The following is a 19,658-nucleotide window of genomic DNA, read 5'->3' as shown; positions in this document are numbered from 1 at the left end:
AGATCAATAATTATGATATAAACAAAAAATTCACAGCCAATGAAGATATATTAAATAGAAAAGAACAAGCTTTGAACTAGCATAATTCCATTTTTATAAAAATAAGTATTGCTAAGGGTGGGATCCAACCAAATTCTACAATATAACTCTTGGTTATATACAGGATGAGACTGAATTGTTTTACTTTCTATGTCTGATTTTTATATGATGTCATACAATGAACACCTATTTCTTTTTAACAAAAGGAAAAAAGAGGGCTTAACTCTGTTATAATAGAGGCAAACTTAAGTTTCGTATTTTTCATGTCCTTAAAGAGTACTGATAGAAGCCTTCAATCTTAATCTCACCTTCATCAAGTTCTGGTTCAGAATCACCAAATACTTCATCTTCATAACGAAACATATCATTGTGAACATAAAACTTATTTGGAACAGATCCCTACAGGAAAACAAAATCCAAATATTCCATAAAAACACTCATATATATGGCACTGCATAAAAAGAACAAATTACATGGCATATGCAATATCTATTTTAACACTATAGAAATATTATGTAGACTCTGGGAAATCTTCTAAAATTAAACATGCTATATTAAAGTAGTATAGAAGAGCATTCATATATTGGAACTCAAGAGATGCGTGCTCAACAGAAGAGAACCAAGACTAACACATCAAACTTTGCCATTTGAACATATAACTTACTAAATAAAATATTTTTATATTAATTCTTTAATCTTAGTAAATCTAATGATACATTTCTATCAGTAGACTTCTAAATAGGCAAGGTGAAAAAAATAAAAAAGACAGGCAAAGTGTGTACACACACAAAGCTCAAATTACAGCTGCCTCCTGGAACAACACAAGTTTGAACTGCACAAGTCCGCTGACATGAGTTTTTTCAATACAGTACTGTAAATGTATTTTCTCTTATATAATAACCATTTTCCTTTCTGTAACTTACTTTATTGTAAGAATACAGAATTACAGAATACATATAAGCTACAAAATACGTGTTAATGGTAAATATACCATCAGTATGGCTTCTGGTCAACGTGAGGCTATTAGTAAAGTTTCTGAAAAGTCAGAAGCTGTATATGGATTTTCAACTGCAAGGGAGGTGGGTGCTCCAAATCCCTGTGTTGCTCAAGGGTCAACAGGTTCAATGCCAATTTCTCAAGTTTAGCTACACGCATATCTAAACCTGTTCAAGCAAGTGAGAACAATCAAATAAAATCATACAAATGAAAATGAAGTGAAATGAAAACTTACTTCAGGAGCCAGAACAAAGGTCTGCATAAACTTCCTCTCCGGCTGTCCACTATTAGACAGCAGACCCATGACCTGGACGACCACTCCATCACTCAAGGTTGCATGAGCATCCACGTGACGAATTTTAGTATGACATTCACTGAAGTTCAGAGATAATACTTTGTGGTGTATATCCTGTAATAGAAGAAAGGAAGGAGGGAAAACAAACTGCTGTGACGCTTCATTATTTAATAACATCTGAGCTTCACCGATCTCCTCACAACTCTAGAATATTAACTACATAATCTATCGATCTCATTTGAATCCTTTCCACCATGACACGCATTACTGCCAGGCTGATGTTCCTAAACCACCATTTTCAACATGTCACAGCTCAATGCAAGAGACCAGTATGGCTATCTCATATTAAGCAATAATACAGGCTTTATATAGCTCTCTCTCACTATTCTGTATTGTTTTTTGGGTTTTGGGTTGTTGTTTTTTTTTTTTTAAGATTTTATTTATTTATTTGACAGAGAGACAGCAAGAGAGAACAGGTAGGGGGAACGGCAAAAGGAGAGGGAGAAGCGGGCCCCCGGCTAAATAGTGAGCCCGATGTGGGGCTCGATCTCAGGGCGCTAGGATCATGACCTGAGTCGAAGGCAATCACCTAACTGACAGAGCCACCCAGGCACTCCTGTATTACGTTTTTAATCATTCATACAAACTGTGTTGACTACTCCTTGGCCTCACAGCTGATTTTACTTTACTGGGTTTGCTGTACCATTTCTTCTACTTTTATTTTCCTTTTGTACCGTAAGGCCAAATTCTGTAATTCAGCATCTAGCTAAAGTCCCATATCCTCTATATAATGTCATAAAGCACATATACTTCTGCGCACTCCTAGAACATAAGGTTTAGCCCGTATCTGTATAAACTTATTGTTCTCAACCGTTTCATGAATAAAATACATCAAGGGTAGATAATTTCCTATCTTCTCCTTGGTATCCAACCCAATGTAGCACCTTGTTTCAAACAAAATGGATATTTATAAGAACTGAAAGCTCATTTAACAACTATTGTAACACAACTTCTAAAGTGATGAGTACATTCGGGAAGAAATCCATTGGCACAAAAAGACTGTTTCCAACTATCTTAACACAAGAAAAAAGGGAAAAAACTTAAAATGTATATGAAATGGTACTTACATTTTGGCCATAAACCGCCTCCTGGGGCTTCCCACTAGCGTCTACTCCACCATGGACGTAGGAAGAATTCCTGCCATAAAACCTATAAAGCCAATGAGAATTCATTAACATTCAATTGTCAAGAGAGGCCTAAGAGGCAGCAGAGTTCTGGTATAAAACAGACATAGCTTCTGTGTCTGGCTTTGTCATTCAGGAGTGGTATAATCCTGATAAAGTTACTTATAGCCTTTAAGCAGTTTCCTTGGTTATCAAACGCAGTAATAGTAACTACTCCACAGGGTTGTTTTAAGGATTAAATAAGCAACGACAGAATTCCGGCCTGGCACACTGGAAATACATTCAATCGCTTGCAGTTCTCATCTAATTCCTATTATATCTATTTTTTGAGGTGGAAGAATGAGATATTCAAAATACATTCTAAATACAGATGCTGTAGTTATTGACCCAGTTTTTCCCTTTAGATAAAAAACTCAAGTTATCTAGATTTGTTTTGGAATCAGCTGCTGTTTAACATTCTACTCAAAGTTCCAAATGATTACTAATTCCAAAATCTTAGATTAAAACAGTTTAGTTAAGATTTACAGTAAGTGAAATAATTCAGAGACTAAATAAGAAAATCTACATTATTTCAGTTTCTGATATCTCATTAATATTTTATACTGCTCTTAAGTACATGATAAATTAGTATTTCTCTGCATTACCTAAAGCAATTAGAATTAATATATTTCTAAATTAAGGTTACCAAACACGCAAAAATTTTTTCATAAAGAGAACTCAGCTCCTATTGTTACTGAAACACGTATGTAAGACTTCCTCTATGCCAAGCAATGTTCTCAGTGCATTACATATTATTTATTTACCCCTCCCCTAACAACCTCATGAAATAAGCACTATTATGGAAATGAGCAAACTGAAGTTCAGAAAAAATTAAATTAACTCTCCTAAGGCCACACAGTAATCAAGTGGGGTTGCTAAGACATGACCCCAGACAGTCTAGCTCCACAGTTCACATTTTTAACTACTACCTATAATTTTAAGTTTACACTATTTTCTCACATGTACCACTGGCAAATATGTGAACTTCTACCATTTCTTTGGAGGACAACTTGACTGTTAAGTGTAGGAAAAGCCTTAGAAATAATTATACCTTTGATTTAACAATTCTACTTCTAGGACCTTAAGAAAATAACTAGAAAGGTGCAAAAAGATACACGAAAAAGGATACTGATCACAGTTTGTTAACAAGTGAAAAATTACTGATTTTCATTTATAGGTAAAATGGTTACACAAGCTAACTTTAAAACAAGTTTATTATTTTTTTTTTTTAATGATTGTGGAGACCCTGTCACTACAAAAAAAAAAAAAATGCTAATACCTATATTATATAAAGACTAAATTTCAGACAAGGAATGTCCTTATTAATTCCATTCTCCCCTCTCCACCCAAAAACTCCTTTACATACACTGCCTACAAGAACATCTTTTATTTCTATAATTAGAAAAATGCACAGGTATTCACTTTTGGATTTTTTTTTTTTTTTGAGGAGGGGTTTTGTTACAGAAAAATGTCATGAAATACAAGACATACTACAAAATCTAACTTTAGAATGCCCAGCACACTTGCAAAAGAGGACCCAGCTAAAGGAACATAAGTAAGTCTTTTTAACAGCTCTTTCCATATGAAGTGGCAATGATTTATGCCTTAGCTTACATGGTGGTGTGTTCTACAAATACTTGCAAAAACTAATCCTTATAAAAGTCTCACTTATCTTTCACCTGCTAAAATACACCAGAAGAACAAAAATTGTAAATGCTACTCACAATATAAATCAATTTCATTTCAACTTCTGGAAAAAGTAAGCTTACAGATGTCCAACTCCTGCCAAAATAGTAAACAAGGCTACTACTGCTGTTTTACCAAGGAGTACTATTTTGAAGATCAATCAGAAGAAATTTCCACAAGTATAACCACTTATATGATTCATTTTCTAACACTGCCAAAGGGAACTTAAAAAAAAAAAAAAAGTTCACTAATGACTATGATTTCAAATTGCAGATTAGAACCCATTAGCCTACGGTCAGGCCCAAGGTTTATTTAAATGAAATACAAAATACTGAAGGATATAATTGTGTACATGTTTGTACATAGATATGCATATGTTATATAATGGGATAAAACGTGAAGCATTTTTTCACCACGGATTTCATTTTTTTTTGTGGAGCTCCAAACAGGGCTTGAACTCAAAACCCTGAGATCAAGGCCTGAGCTGAGATCAAGAACTGGACAATTAACTGACTGAGCTACCCAGGAACCGCTGAGATCTCATTTTTTAAAAAACCTGAAAAAACAGTTTTGGCCGTTAGATAAAGTATTGGTTATGGTTTGCAAAAAAAAATCAGAACATGAAACAAGAAAGACAAAAATACTACGTAGTCCTATTCAAGAAAACAAAACTAAATAAAAACACTAAATAATCCATTTAAAATTTACCTGTGTAAATATTCTGGAGCTTTATTCAGCAAAGTATAATATTGCCTCACAAACTCCCGCCCTACAAGCAGCGGACTGGGCTTCTCCATAACCATTTCTTTGCTGCACAATGTCAAATGCTAAGGGAGCAAACACAAGAATGGTAACTATTAAAAAGTCATCTTTGTAAATTTCCAGGAAGTAAGTTTTCTTAGCCATACAAACAGGAATAAAGAAAAGTAATGTATTTATTGAAAAACAATTTGCAACAACAAAATAATAAATTCCCAACAACTACTGGTAACTTCCAACATCTGAAGTTCCTCTTTGTCTCTATTCCTCAATGCCTTCCCCCCTCCCAACCTCCACACAGTTCTTTTTCTTATTCCCAATAAAGTACCCCTGCCTCACAGTATGAACACCATAACCAAGTCTTTTCCAGTCACAGTACCTCTCTCCTCCAGGGACTATAATCTATGTCCCTGGATTCCAATGGTTTATTTTGGAAAACTAGGCAGAAGGCACACGTCAGGACCTGGAGATTAGACTTACTATGGGAAAGTGCCAACTTATATCTTCTCTGTATTCACTCTCCTTTAGAATTATTTCACTGCTTCAAAATGATAATAATTACCATTAAAAATCAGCAATAACCTGAGTACTCAGAGACTTTTTTTTTTTTTTACATTTGGTGTATGTCCAGTATTTCTTTTCATTAACTAAGTAAAAAGCATCAATACATTGCCAGGTGCTCTTTTTAATAAAGGGAACAGCCTGGGGAATAAGATTAAGACTTCAGCCCTCAAGAAGTTTATAATATGATGGAATGTAAGAAACAAAACAAAGCAAAAGGAAAAAAAAAATTAAAGAGACAAATCAAGAAACATACCCTTAACTCCAGAGAACAAACTGATGGTTACCAGAGGAGAGGCGGGTTGGGGGACGGATTAAATAGGTGAACGACACAGGGTGATGGATGCAAGTGCTGAATCCATATGCTGTACACCTGAAACTAACTGTTAACTGTATGTTACCTGGAATTAAAATAAAACTGAAAAGTTTATATAATCCGTCATGGATTGGAAACAAGCACATAGGAAACAGAACGGGTTAGGCACTATGATAAAGTACTGCTAAGCACAAATCTCAAAGGTAAGATCAAGAAAAACAGACGAGTCAAGGCAGGGGGAAGGAGGGTCTATGTTGACAGGCAGGAGGCTTAAAAATAAGAAAAACAAATACAAGATATAAATAGAAACACAATCATTTAAAGTAAGTGACTTACACATGGTTATAGACCCCGAACAGTTAAAATTACAACATTAGGAACTGGAAAAGGGGGGGGGGAGAAAGTTAAATATTACTTGTTTAAATATATATATTTATAATCAAATATCCTTTCCTATTACACTTAAAAGTACTAAAAAAAAAAAACCAACCCTCAGTATTTGTGTGTATTTACTGGGCAAAGTGGCATACAGTTTAAATTCCTGCTTAACAAATAATCTCAATGTAGGTTTGTTTGGGTTTTTTTGTAAGAGAGGTAGGGGGAGAGGGAAGGGGTAGAGAGAGAGAGAGAGAGAGAGAGAGAGAGAGAGAATCCTCAATAGGCTCCATGATCAGCACAGAAGACACAGGGCTCAATCGCAACCCTGAGATCACGACTTGGGCCAAAACCGAGAGTCCCACTTAACCGACTGAGTCACTCAGGTGCCCCTAGGCTTCCTTTATTTTTTTAAAAAAGATTTTATTTATTTGACAGAGAGACACAGAGGGAGAAGGAACACAGGGGTGGGGGGCAGGGGGAAGCAGGCCTCCCGCAGAGCAGGGAGAGCGATGTGGGACCCTGGGATCACAACCTGAACAGCTGAGCCACCCAGGAGCCCTACCCTAGGTTTCCTTTAAACAAAAAAATTTATAGCCAAAGATAACCTGCCAGAATCATTACAACTGTGATAATGTTTTTAAATAAAAATTAGGAGGGCCACCAGGGTGGCTCAGCTGACTTCAGCTCAGGTTACGATCTCAGAGTCCTGGAATCAAGCCCTGAGTTGGGGGGAGGGCTCCACACTCAGTGGGGAGTCTGCCTGTCCCTCTCCTTCTGCCCCCACCCCGGCTCTTGCGTTCTCTCTCTCTCTCATGTAAATAAATAAAGTGTGTATAAATAAACCATGGCAGAGCCTACAGGCAAGATTGTAGCTCTACAGAATTCGAACAACTCCCAATTCAACTTTCACATAATGCTCTATTAGGTTTTCTCTCCTTTTAAAAGTCTTGAAACAAAATACAAAACCCACAAATCTGTTAAAATTTTTATGCCTCACTTGCTTTCAAAAATAGTTAATTTACTGCTTTCGTGGCAGCGTCTGGGGATGAGGCAGTGGCAAGAAGCCTTTGAAGCAGTTCAAGGAGATGGACGAGGAAGAGATCGCTTTCCAACAGAAACAAAGAAGAAGCTGGAGAAGCTCAAGTAAAGGCTATGTGGAAGGGCCCCCAGGCCACAGGGGAAACTGAGAAATCTGGCAAAAAGCAAGCAGCTCCTTGTGTCTCCATCAGGAGATTGGTGACCCCCTACTTCCGTTGCTGTTTAAAAACATCTGGATTCTCTGCCATTTACATCTGTTGCCACCTATGGCCAGAATGAAGTGTTGTGTCGGAGCTGTTATACATTCAAGAATAAACTTCGGAAAAGAAAAAAAAAGGAAAAAAAAATCCATACGGTGGGACTCATCATCTTGTCTTTACTTCCTATTACTCAGCCATTGCTACCTTAGCTGTTAAGGTAAGAGTAAACCCAGCCGAGAATCCTGCCAGTCTGCTTTGCAGTCTTTGTTCTACCTTGAATTCTGCACCACCTACAATTAAACTCTTTTTTTAAAAAAAGAAAAGAAAAATTTAATTCACAAAGCAGAATCAGATAGTGTCATTTCAGGGGCCATTAGTTCCCCAGCAAACCTAAAAACTTCCAATAAAGACTAACAAATCCTAATGCATAAATGAATTCTCATTTGCTACATTTAAAGTAACAAAGCTCAACAACATAGTATTTTTATTTTGAATGATGGTGAAGTGTGAAGAACGGTAGACTTATCTAGTAAAATTTTTCATAATAAAAAAAATCTGAAAACGAATACATGCTTTAATACTGTAACTGATGCGAAAATAACACTAAGACGTGGGAAGATATTAACTTATCCTCTAAATAAAACAGCTACATATAAAACAGTTTTGTTCAAATGGTGAATATATACGCTCTTAGGGACTGGCTATGGATTTGGAGATTCCCATGTTTTTCTTCCTTCTCTTCCTTATTTACAGATTTTCTACAATGACACTTTGTCATTTATCCCAAATCCTCCATCACATTTATAAAGGATAGATTTACTTACCATTTTTGTCACATACATATAACCAAAGTAAAGAACAAAACAAAACAAAACACAGTGAATACATTTATCAGTATCAAAGAAATGTCAAAATACACTAAAGACTTATTGTAAAAACATCTGAGAGGCTTTCAAATGCCCACCACCTATATATATGTTGTATATATACAATCACGAAAGTGTGGTGGTCACATCATCAGTACACATCAGACAGACAGGAAAGGTAGACACACAGTGAAGGCAACTTTTACAAGATTATTATTCAATAAATTATCCAAAGGAGGTAACTTGAAAAGTGAACCTCAGGGGTGTGTGGGTCGCTCAGTAGGTTTATGCGTCTGTGGCTCAGGGCTCAGGTCCTGATCGGGATCTAGCGAGGCAGCAGGCTCCCTGCTCAGCGGGAAGCCTACATCAGCACCCCCCTCCCCCGAACCCCGCCAACTTCCCCTGCTTGTGTTCTCTCTCTCTCTCTCTCTGTCAAATAAATAAATAAATAAACTTTTTTTTTTTTTTTTTAAAGGGAAAAGAAAAAAGTGAACCTCAAATGGTGGATGAGGTAAGGCAATACTTATCTGGTAAAAGGCTAAACAAAAAGCTATACAGAGTCTAGGCAGAGTCCATCTTTAGGCATAGAGAGGCTTCCACGGGAATGACAAAACGAAAAGAAGTTACTAATGGATGGTGCTACAATTTAACTACTTACAAAGCAGTTACTTCACTACTAACTGATTTAAAGTGAGTCAGAATTTAGTGGGCTAAAGTGTAAGTGGTGGAAATTAATCACATCAACCAGAAAATAAAGATATTAGAGGCAAAAGGGAAAAAAGTAACACCCGACTTATCTATTTTTTAATGACACATTGATTTATTTGTTCTACACAAACATCTGCATCTTGCCCATCTTCCCATTTTCTCCCTTTGAGTAGGAAAATTAACAGTGCAATACATAAGGCATCAAAGAAGCATTAGGATGAAATTATAAATGAACCGGGGGCCTGGGTGGCTCAGTGGATTAAGCCTCTGCCTTGGGCTCAGGTCATGATCTCAGGGTCCTGGGATCGAGCCCCTCATGGGGCTCTCTGCTCAGCAGGGAGCCTGCTTCCCCCTCACTCTCTGCTTGCCTCTGCCCACTTGTGATCTCTCTGTGCCAAATAAATAAAAATAAAATCTTAAAAAAAAAAATTATAAACGAACCACCGATAGGTAGTTTGGGTAGCTACAGGAAGTTAAGATTGGAAAATTGAGTACTAAAAAGTGTGCATTTATAATTCACACACAACCATGTATACAAGAATCTGGTTAGGAGGAAAATCAAAAGATCCAAATTACACATTCAGAATAAATATGATTACAGGAACAACTGTGCTGTTTTTATTATTCACAGCAAATTACCCAACTCTTAGGTAAGCAAATTCTGGGATGTGGGTCCTTCCACTTCTTTTTTTTTAATAATTTCCTGTTTTTCTTTTTCTTTTTTTTTTTTTTTAGATTTTATTTGAGAGAGGCCATGAGGAGAGGGAGAGGCAGAGGGAAAAGCAGGCTCCCTGCTTAGCAGGGAACTGGATGTGGGCTCAATCCTGGAACTCTGGGATCATGACCTGAGCGGAACGCAGACACCTAACTGATTGAGCCACCTAGGAACCCCTAAAATGTTTTTAATTTTTAAAAATTAAAACCATTTTTAAAAAGATCTTTATTTCTTTGAAAGAGAGCACGAGGGGGCGGGGAGAGGTGGAGGGAGAGGGAGAAGCAGGCTCAGGGAGCCCAATACCAGATGCAGGGCTCGATCCCAGGATCCTAGGATCATGACTGAGCTGCAGGCAGACACTTAACCAACTGAGCCACCCAGGTGCCCCCCCACACTACACTGAACATGGGACAGAAAAAGATTTTAACTCTCTAAGGCCATGAAAAAGTTATGACCTACTTGGATCTTAATTTTCTAATTTACAAATTGAGATATGATCTCTGGTCAAACCTACAAGACTATACAATACAACAAAGACAGCCAAAATTAAAAGATACTTATGTGCAAAAAGTATCTTCTTCATTTGGTTGTTAGCTCTAGCACCTTCAAAAATAAGAGCAATTAATGGGGTGCCTGGGTGGCTCAGTGGGTTAAGCCTCTGCCTTCAGCTCAGGTCAGAATCTCAGGGTCCTGGGATGGAGCCCTGCATCGGCTCTCTTCCCCCGCCTCTCCGCCTAGTTGTGGTCTGTCAAATAAATAATAAAATCTTTTTTTTTTTTAAAAGAGCAATTATCTCCTAAAATCTTTTTAGATAAAGTAAAATTACATGTATTAAACCCCACTTTTTCCATGAACACTTGAAAATCTGGAGAATTCTGTCACACTGGGATGCATACTGTAAAATGTACTTTTCCTTGTTAATTAAAAACAATCAGTCCTTTTTATTCATCCAGATACCAACATGATTATATCTGGTTTCCCTCACTATTTAGAGTCTCAACTACTTCAAAGATCATCATTCTACTTTCCACCTTTATCCCACTTAAAATCCCCATATATCGTGTATCTTCATCAACATCCTTTAATTCATTCCTTTTTTTTTTAAGGATCTTATTTATTTGTTTGACAGAAAGAGATTACAAGTAGGCAGAGAGGCAGGCAAAGAGAGAGGAGGAAGCAGGTTCCCTACTAAACAGAGAGCCCGATGTGGGGCTCGATCCCAGGACCCTGGGACTATGACCTGAGCGGAAGGCAGAGGCTTTAACCCACTGAGCCACCCAGGTGCTCCCTTTTAATTCATTCTCGTTTCTTAAAATGATTCCTCTCCGTTTGCCTAGACTAATACCTGAAACATATCTACTCCAGCTCTCATGGGAAATTGCTATCAATTGCCACTATCTTTTCTGAATCTCTTAGTACCATTGAGAGGGAAGTGGAGGAGAGAAAGAAAAGTAAACATATACACAAGAAAGAAAAAAAGTCACGCTGGGCTTCATCCTACAATATACTGTGATTTCAAATATCTTAAAAAACAAAACAAACAAACAACAAAAAAAACCTGTCATCAACCAAAGGAATTTTTGGTTCCTTCTTTGACTAATAAAACTTCAGCTTTTAGTTAAGTACTTAGGTTTTTTGCTTACTTCCTGGTTAAAAGTAAGTTTGGTGAATCACTAGTATAATGGAGCTGCCCACAAAGCCAACAATCTCAGGCTACAACATAGATGTAATGTCTAAAATGAACACAATTCTTCTTTGTAAAAGCTAAATACTGGCTGAACAGTAGTTAGGTCCAAAGGGTAGACTGAGGTTCAACTTAATGCAGAAATAACCAGAATAGAGCTACTTCATAAATAGCCAGTTATTGTAAGTATTTATTCCAGAGACTGACTAAACAATTTAACAGAAATATAGTATAATAATCTATGTCTAACAACATTAGATTAGGTTGTTCCAACGCTAGGATTCTAAAAGTCTATTAAACCAAGACCTTTGATTCCCACTCCAATACTCATTCCATAACTTCCTATCTGTAATGACTGAAATTCTATGCATTTTTGGGTACCCCTGAAAATCTTTCTTGGTTCTTCTATAAACTATAACTGTCTTTCCTTTGAATTCTCAAAGTACTTTGAGTCGTCTTCATGGCACTTTAATAATCACATTGTTCCCTAAATTACTAACTGCATTAATCTTCCTCAACTCTCCTCTCAAATATAATCTGAGCTCTCCCTTAAATATCATTCTCTGAAAAGTCACAATTTTTTAAAATTGATGGCCACTACTTTATTTCCATCTTAAAAGCTTTTCTCTTCTTATCTCCTCCTAGTTCAAAATGCTTGCATCTTTTAATAGCCAGCATTCTCTTAGATCTGTAAATGGGCTCAACACATTCAAGCCACAAGACAATCTTCTTTGCAGTTTTAGCCTTTTTCCAGAAAATCCGCTTAGTCTGCCCACCACAGCCACGCTGCTTCCTGTCATAACGCCACTTTCCCTAGGCATAAAGAAAATCTCTGCCTTTCTTGTACTGTGTCACTTTCTAGGGTTGGTGCTTGCCACACTTCTTGCACAAAGTCCAGCGGGTTTTCATGTCTGCAAGAGCACTATTGGCCCGGAAAGCTGGAAAATCACAATTCTTAAAAAATCCAGTGACTTCCCAGTCTTCCACTTGTCTGCATTAGCATTGTTGATAACCTCCTCCTAATGCTTCTAGATTTCTACCACAAGGCAACTTCTCACCAAAATGCAGAAGTTCTCAAAGTTCTGTCTTCTAACCTGGCAATTTCAGAGTCTAATGGCTTTAGCTCTCTTATCTACCTAAATGCAAATCTAGTCTCTACCATGAACTCAAATTTTACATTTTAACCCCACGCTGAATATCCATACACGCCCTCACAGGGTACCAATATATGCATCCCTCAAAATGCTTTCGGTATTTCTGTTAATGATGCCACCATCTTCTTGGGTAGAATGCTCAGTCCTAAGTGACTTTCCTTCTTTAAGCTTCAAACTGTGAAATCCTGACAACTCAAGTCTCTCGGAATTTGCCCCATTCTTTCCACTCCCACTGAATTTATACTCTACACCTTCCTCTAATCTTCCAAGCCTCTTTATCATGTGCAGAATACATTAACAGAGTACAATTCAAACACCTGCATTTAATTTGAAGTATAAGCTACGCCACAGATCCAGTCTGACATTCATGGTCCTGATAAATTCTGCAAATTTATTTCCCATCACACTTTTCACCTCTGTAACAAATTCTGTGTTCAAAGAACACTATGCCACTGTCCACCATTTCCTGAACCTACAATTTTCATTCTTTAGGCCACTGTCTTATTTCATTCAACCTAAGATGGATGAATAGGTGGGAAACACAAATTCTTCCAATATTCAATGAATGTCTACTATATATGTATCAGAAACTACTCAAGAAAAAACAATGATGAACTTGAAGGACTTGATCTGCTGCTCCAGAGAAATTTAAAGTCCAGTGGGAGACAAAATTCCCACACACAACTATGTGATAAATGCTACAGCCCTATCACAAAGAATATACCATTTGAAAACTGGAACAGGCATAAACACTGGACATGCAAAGAATGAATAAGTATCTCAAGCCAAAGCTAAAAGAAAATTTTTAGGGGATGACTATCTCCTCAAAACCTCACGCCACCAAATCCTGCCCCTGTTTACTCTTCAAAAACCTGCTCAAGATCTCATTCCAATTCTACCTCTGGTTTTCCTAACTAGGGTCCACCAAGAAGGATTAACCATTTCTTCTTCTTAGTATGGTAGATGTCTTCTTCAGCTCTTATTAATGCACTCAATCCTAATAATATATGTACAAGAGCACAGGCACATCCCTCTCCTATTCCGAAGACTCCTCCATGCTAACGCTAAAAGCATAAGCCCAGCAGTGTTATGCTTCCAGGAGATACTCAAGACATAATCTTTGCAGCATCCACCACTGCTGTACATTTAATAGGATTAAAAAAAATCTGCACAATTCTGATACTAAAGCCCTAAGAGAAGCAACAACTAAACTACGAAGATACTTCAATAGCTAATGAATAAAACTACGAAGGAATGTTAATGAATAAACACATTAAGCATGCAATTTCAAATGATCTTTATTTTTTTTAAGATTTTATTTATTTATTTGACAGAGACAGACACAGCGAGAGAGGCAACACAAGCAGGGGGAGTGGGAGAGGGAGAAACAGGCTTCCCGCCGAGCCGGGAGCCAGATGCGGGCCTCAATCCCCAGGACCCTGGGATCATGACCTGAGCGGAAGGCAGAAGCTTAATGACTGAGCTACCCAGGTCCCCTCAAGCTATCTTTAAAGTCAATCACTGGGGCACTTGGGTGGCTCAGATGGTTAGGTGTCTGCCTTCAGCTCAGGTCATGATCTCCTGGATGAGATAGAGCCCCATGTCAGGCTCCGAGCTCAGCTGGAAGTCTGCTTCTCCCTTTCCCTCTGCCCTTCCCCCTGCCTGTGCTCTGTCTCTCTCTCAAATGAATAAAATCTTTTAAAATAAAAAATAAAGTCCATCAGCTACAGTCCTGTGCTTATTTATATGTAAATGCATATTCGTACACAGTCATCTACAAGAATACTTACTACTACTGTAATATGAAGTCAGAGAGTTTTGTGATTAAAGGTCCAAACAAATCAAGTATAGCAGTTTTGGCACAAATAATTTTAAGAACTTTTAGAAATTTTAGAAATCCCCCCCAAAATGAGCATTACAACAGACCCACACAATATAGCCAATTTCTTTTCAAAGGTAATTTTATCTTTTCAACAAATGATTTGGGGACAACCTGACATCCGCACATTAAAAACAAAAGGAAGTCTGACTCATACTTGGCACCCACGTACAAAAATTATTTTGAAATGGGACCACAGACAAATGTAAAACCTAAAACTCTAGGTTTCTAGAAGAAAACTTTTCTAGCCTTAGGTTAAATATTTTAGATAAGACACAGAAAGGAAAAAAAACCCCCTGCAAATTGGACCTCCATCAAAATGTACAACCTTTCATTTAAAGTCATCATTTAGAAAATGAAAAGACAAGCCAGTCTGAAAAAAGCATCTGTAGAATACATATCTGAAAAAGGATTTGTATCCAGAAAAACACCTCGATCTCGCATAACTTAAAAAAAAAAAAAAAAAAAAAAAAAGCATTACTGAAAGCTAAAGTTGGTATTACCTGATTCTACTGATAGAACATTCTGTAAAATGCAAAACTATAGGGTTAAATCAGATCAAAGGCTGGAGGTAGAAAGGACTATAAAGAACAGGAGAGAACTTCCGGGGTAATGGGACTATCTTACTATCTTGATTGTGGCTGGTCATGGTTCCATGACTCTAGGTCTGTCTAAAGTCATTAAACTGCACAAGAAGAGTGATCTCTACTAGTAAATTATTCCCCAAATTTTAAATTTAGCAATACAATCATGCTTCATTATGTCAATCATTTCATGAACATTTATGGAAAATTCCTTAACACAATGTAAGGGAACCATGATACCCTGAAATCAAGAATATCCAGTTCAAAAAAAGGCAATTTATTCAAAGTTGACACCTTTTACTTATAAAATTAACAAAACTGAAAATTACTGGTAATATCCAGTACTGTTAAGGGTGTGGGTTAATGGGCTCTTCCACAGTGTTGGTGAAAATATAAATTGTTATAACCTTTTGGAGATGTAATTTTATGGTTTTAATAAAATTGATTAAAAATGAAAGCATATAACCAATAATTCCACTTCTAAGATACACTACAAAGAAACAGACATGCAATTTTACAAAGATGTATATTCAAAGTTGTTTCACTGCCACAAAAGAAAATAAAGCAGTCTAAATGTCCATCAACAGGAAAATGGAAAGCTGTAAAATAGAAAACTATGCACTCATTTAAAATAGGGGAAAATAAGAAAGTTATAAATGTGGACAAAATACAGTCCGCAAAAGTAATAATCAAACTGCAGAATAATTTACAAACCCCATCTTTGGAAAAAAGCATGATTTAAAAAAAAACAAAACAAAACAAAAAAACCTCATGGGTCTAGAGGAAAAAGAAAACAGTGCAAGCTATATACCAATTCTTAACACCACTGGTAAGACATTAAATACTACTCTAAAATTTTCATTTAATTTCTGATAACCTTCTAACAGATACATGTATGTTACTGGTTAGAAAACATGGCTCTAGGGGTGCCTGGTTGGCTCAGTCAGTAGAACAAGCAACTCTTAATCTGGGGATTTTGAGTATGAGCCCACACACATGTAGAGATTACCAAAAGAAATAACTAAACTTAAAAAAAAAAGAAAGAAAAACATGACTCTAGAATAAAGGCCAAGAGTGTGAGAATTCATTCACCACTAGTAGTAAAACAAAAAGGCAATCCCTGACATTATGCCTACATTAGTGACAATTTATGGTTCAAGTTTAAGTGTGTTTAAATATTACCAACTAATTGAAGATGGGACTGAGGAGGCTGAGAGATGGGGAAAACAGACTAATACCATGCTGGAATTAAAACTGAGCAATTACAGAATGAGTAGTAAAGTAAAACTCACTGGAAAAAGAAAAAGTAAAAGATAAAAGAAAAGCTTATTGCCTAGGATTCTAAGGTACACTGTCCAAGGTTTCCAAAAGCTGATTTAAAAAACATCTGATATGCTTATTTGATATAATTTTTTGTAACCTGGTATTAATGGTCTTAGAAACAAAAATATAATAAAGTGAGCCCAGACTATAATATAAAACATCAATTCATATGCAGTCATTAAAATATTATCAAAGACGTTAAAACCATCAAAGAAAACACTAAACACGGTATAAAATTTACAAGGTATGATTTCAATAATGTAGTAAAGGCTATGTATACACTTGGGCAAGAAAATGAATTAATTTTTTAGATCTACTATAGCAAAATAGTTTTCAGAGCAGATTACAATTAAAAAGACGTGGTAATACAAGCAAAATAATGTATTCCATTAGTTCTCTTTAATCTTGGGGATCTGTGCAATGGCATCTCCATTCTCATTAAAGGAAAAGGAACTTCTCCATACATTGATAAAATGACTAGATCAATATAAACCATAAAATCTAACTATTACTGTTAACTTCAAACACCTGGCTGCAACCACAATATATAAACATCAAAACACACAGTCAAAAACTCACTCTTTGAGGAGCCTGGAGTGTCCTGACCACCATTTATAAAGAGTGATAACTGTAGCATCTTTGGTCAAGCAGTTGGGGGTGGGGGAATCGAGACAGGACTTTCACTCAGGGCAAATTACTGATGTGAAATTTCATGTCATATTTTGATGGCCATTTCAATGTTTTGAAAAAATAGCCAAAATGAAAATTGCTGAGAAGCTGAGATAGTATGTCACCTTACAAAACAAAAACAACAAAAAACAGGAAATAAAAAGAAAATTACAAAAAATTTTAAATCTACAAAAGTCTTGTTTCAGCACTGTAAAGTTACATGTACTATATCTTGATTTCTATAAAAAAAGTAAGATCTCGGGGCGCCTGGGTGGCTCAGTGGGTTAAGCCGCTGCCTTCGGCTCAGGTCATGATCTCAGGGTCCTGGGATCGAGTCCCACATCGGGCTCTCTGCTCAGCAGGAAGCCTGCTTCCCTCTCTCTCTCTCTCTGCCTGCCTCTCCGTCTACTTGTGATCTCTCTCTGTCAAATAAATAAATAAAATCTTTAAAAAAAAAAAAAAAAAGTAAGATCTCTAGGAACAGGATGGCTTTTCTTTTTTTTTTTTTTTTTAAAGATTTTATTTATTTATTTGACAGACAGAGATCACAAGTAGGCAGAGAGGCAGGCAGAGAGAGAGGTGGAGGCAGAGCCCCTGCCGAGCAGAGAGCCCGATGTGGGGCTCGATCCCAGGACCCTGGGATCATGACCTGAGCTGAAGGCAGAGGCTTAACCCACTGAGGCACCCAGGCGCCCCAGGATGCATTTCTTTATAATAAAGAATCTGTGTTACCAAAGGCTATGGTCTATGCTAGGACACAGCTTATCTCTAATATTGGATACTTAACTCCCTTTCCCCTGTAGAGCCCCTTACTCAGAGCTGGGGGTCACACTAGTCAGGCCCCGGCCATTTCTCACTGAGCCACGGACTATTCCCAATCTCCACACCTAACCACATATTAAAACTGGAACTTTCTGAAACTACAGAGCTCTTCACCAATCAAAACAGCAATGAACCTTTTTAAGATTTTTTAAAAGATTTTATCCATTTATTTGAGAGAAAAATAGAGAGAGAGGGAGGGAACACATGCAGGGGGAGTAGGAGAGGGAGAAGGAGTCTCCCCACCAAGCAGGGAGGCCAATGCTGGGCTGAATCCCACATGACCTGAACTGAAGGCAGATACTTAACGACTGAGCCACGCAGGCACCCCATAAGATTTTTTATTTTTAAGTAATCCCTACACCCAACGTGGGGCTGGAATTCAGAACTGTGAGATCAAGAGTCCCATGTTCTACCAACTGAACCAACCAGTCGCCCCCAACGATGAATAGCTATTTAAAGCTAAAACCTTCAGAGCACCTGGGTGGCTCAGTGGGCTGGGGCTCTGCCTTCGACTTCCTGATCTCAGGGTGCTCCAATGGAGCCCAGTGTCGGGCTCTTTGCTCAGCAGGGAGCCTGCTTCCTCCTCTCTCTCTGCCTGCCTCTCTGCCTACTTGTGATCTCTCTCTGTCAAATAAATAAATAAAATCTTAAAAAAAAAAAAAAAAAAGCAGAAACCTTTAATTTGTTGTGGCAGACCATAGAATGAAAATATCACAAAACAAGATCTAAGCACCAGTGGTAGAAATAAATAAAAGGTAGCTGTAGATTAAGTAAGACTTTTCTCAGACCCCAAAGTGAAGGAGGCAAACTTTGAAGCTCAGAAGCTCTTAAAATTGACCAAGCATTATGAAAAGGAAAAGCTGTGCCACGAAAATAAAAGCATATATTTATATTACCCTTTAAAGTTTAACAAGTAACCTACATATTCCTTTATCTCCTTGAAATAGATAGGATATTTAACTTCATTTGCAGAAAAGGAAAACTGATGGTTAGAGAGCCTAAGGAGTTTAGAAGGTCCCTCAGAGTTATAAGAGGATTTAAAATCAGGTCTCCTGTCTCTAGTGGTATTTTCAGTACACCTGGTTAAGAGCAAACATTTAAAAAGAACAGCTATGGATGCAAATATAAAAATCTTCTGAAGTCCAACTGCTAGCTTATTTGATACTGTTGGGATAATTGAAAAAGGAGAGGGCAGTAACATAATACAAAAAAAAAAAAAATCCAAGAGTCATCCCAAAGTATCTACGGTGTGTACCAAAATAAGGTAAACTATCTAGAAATTAAAAGATATGAATAAACTGAGGATATTAACAGCCGTCAAGAAACAACTTCTATTGCTTCTGAAGCCAGTCCAGAGTTCTGGGATAAGAACCAAATCTGTCCTAGCAGCTCTTAAACAAGTGTCAATCAATGGAGAGTAAGTCCTGTTTGTCAATTAAATTCTACTGAATTTAAATTCAAAAGCAACCCTTAAGTTTGTACCTACGAAACCGCCTTGAAAAGGGGTCATTCTCCACCTCTGTATCAACTCCGTGTAAAATGTGGGAAGTCTTAAAGTAACCTGATAGAGAATTAATGTTCAATCCTGATAATGAGTAATCAACAACAATTTCGCAGGATAAAGAAAGCTGTTAAGAATCTAAACACACGGGCGCCTGGGTGGCTCAGTTGGTTAAGCGACTGCCTTCAGCTCAGGTCATGATCCTGGAGTCCCGGGATCGAGTCCCGCATCAGGCTCCCAGCTCCACGGGGAGTCTGCTTCT

At 37.3% G+C, this 19,658-nt stretch overlaps 1 protein-coding gene across 3 annotated transcripts in view; it reads right to left on the bottom strand.

Annotated features, from left to right (window-relative positions):
- LOC111148812 (G3BP stress granule assembly factor 2) overlaps positions 1 to 19,658 on the bottom strand; it is a 34,262-nt gene that overhangs the window by 12,342 nt on the left and 2,262 nt on the right. For all 3 annotated transcript variants that reach the window (XM_022505629.1, XM_022505628.1, XM_022505630.1), the window contains exons 2-5: positions 4,948 to 5,066; positions 2,458 to 2,539; positions 1,271 to 1,444; positions 348 to 438 (exon numbers count right to left, since the gene is read on the bottom strand). In XM_022505629.1, coding sequence (XP_022361337.1) covers positions 348 to 438; positions 1,271 to 1,444; positions 2,458 to 2,539; positions 4,948 to 5,042 — 442 coding nt within the window. In that variant the 5' untranslated portion in view covers positions 5,043 to 5,066. The remainder of the gene's footprint in view (positions 1 to 347; positions 439 to 1,270; positions 1,445 to 2,457; positions 2,540 to 4,947; positions 5,067 to 19,658) is intronic.

This window comes from Enhydra lutris, unplaced genomic scaffold (genome assembly GCF_002288905.1).
Source record: "Enhydra lutris kenyoni isolate GAN:26980312 unplaced genomic scaffold, ASM228890v2 scaffoldscaffold21, whole genome shotgun sequence".
NCBI lineage: Eukaryota > Metazoa > Chordata > Mammalia > Carnivora > Mustelidae > Enhydra > Enhydra lutris.
Note: the sequence above shows the minus strand (reverse complement) of the source record. Positions and strands in the feature narration are given on the sequence as shown.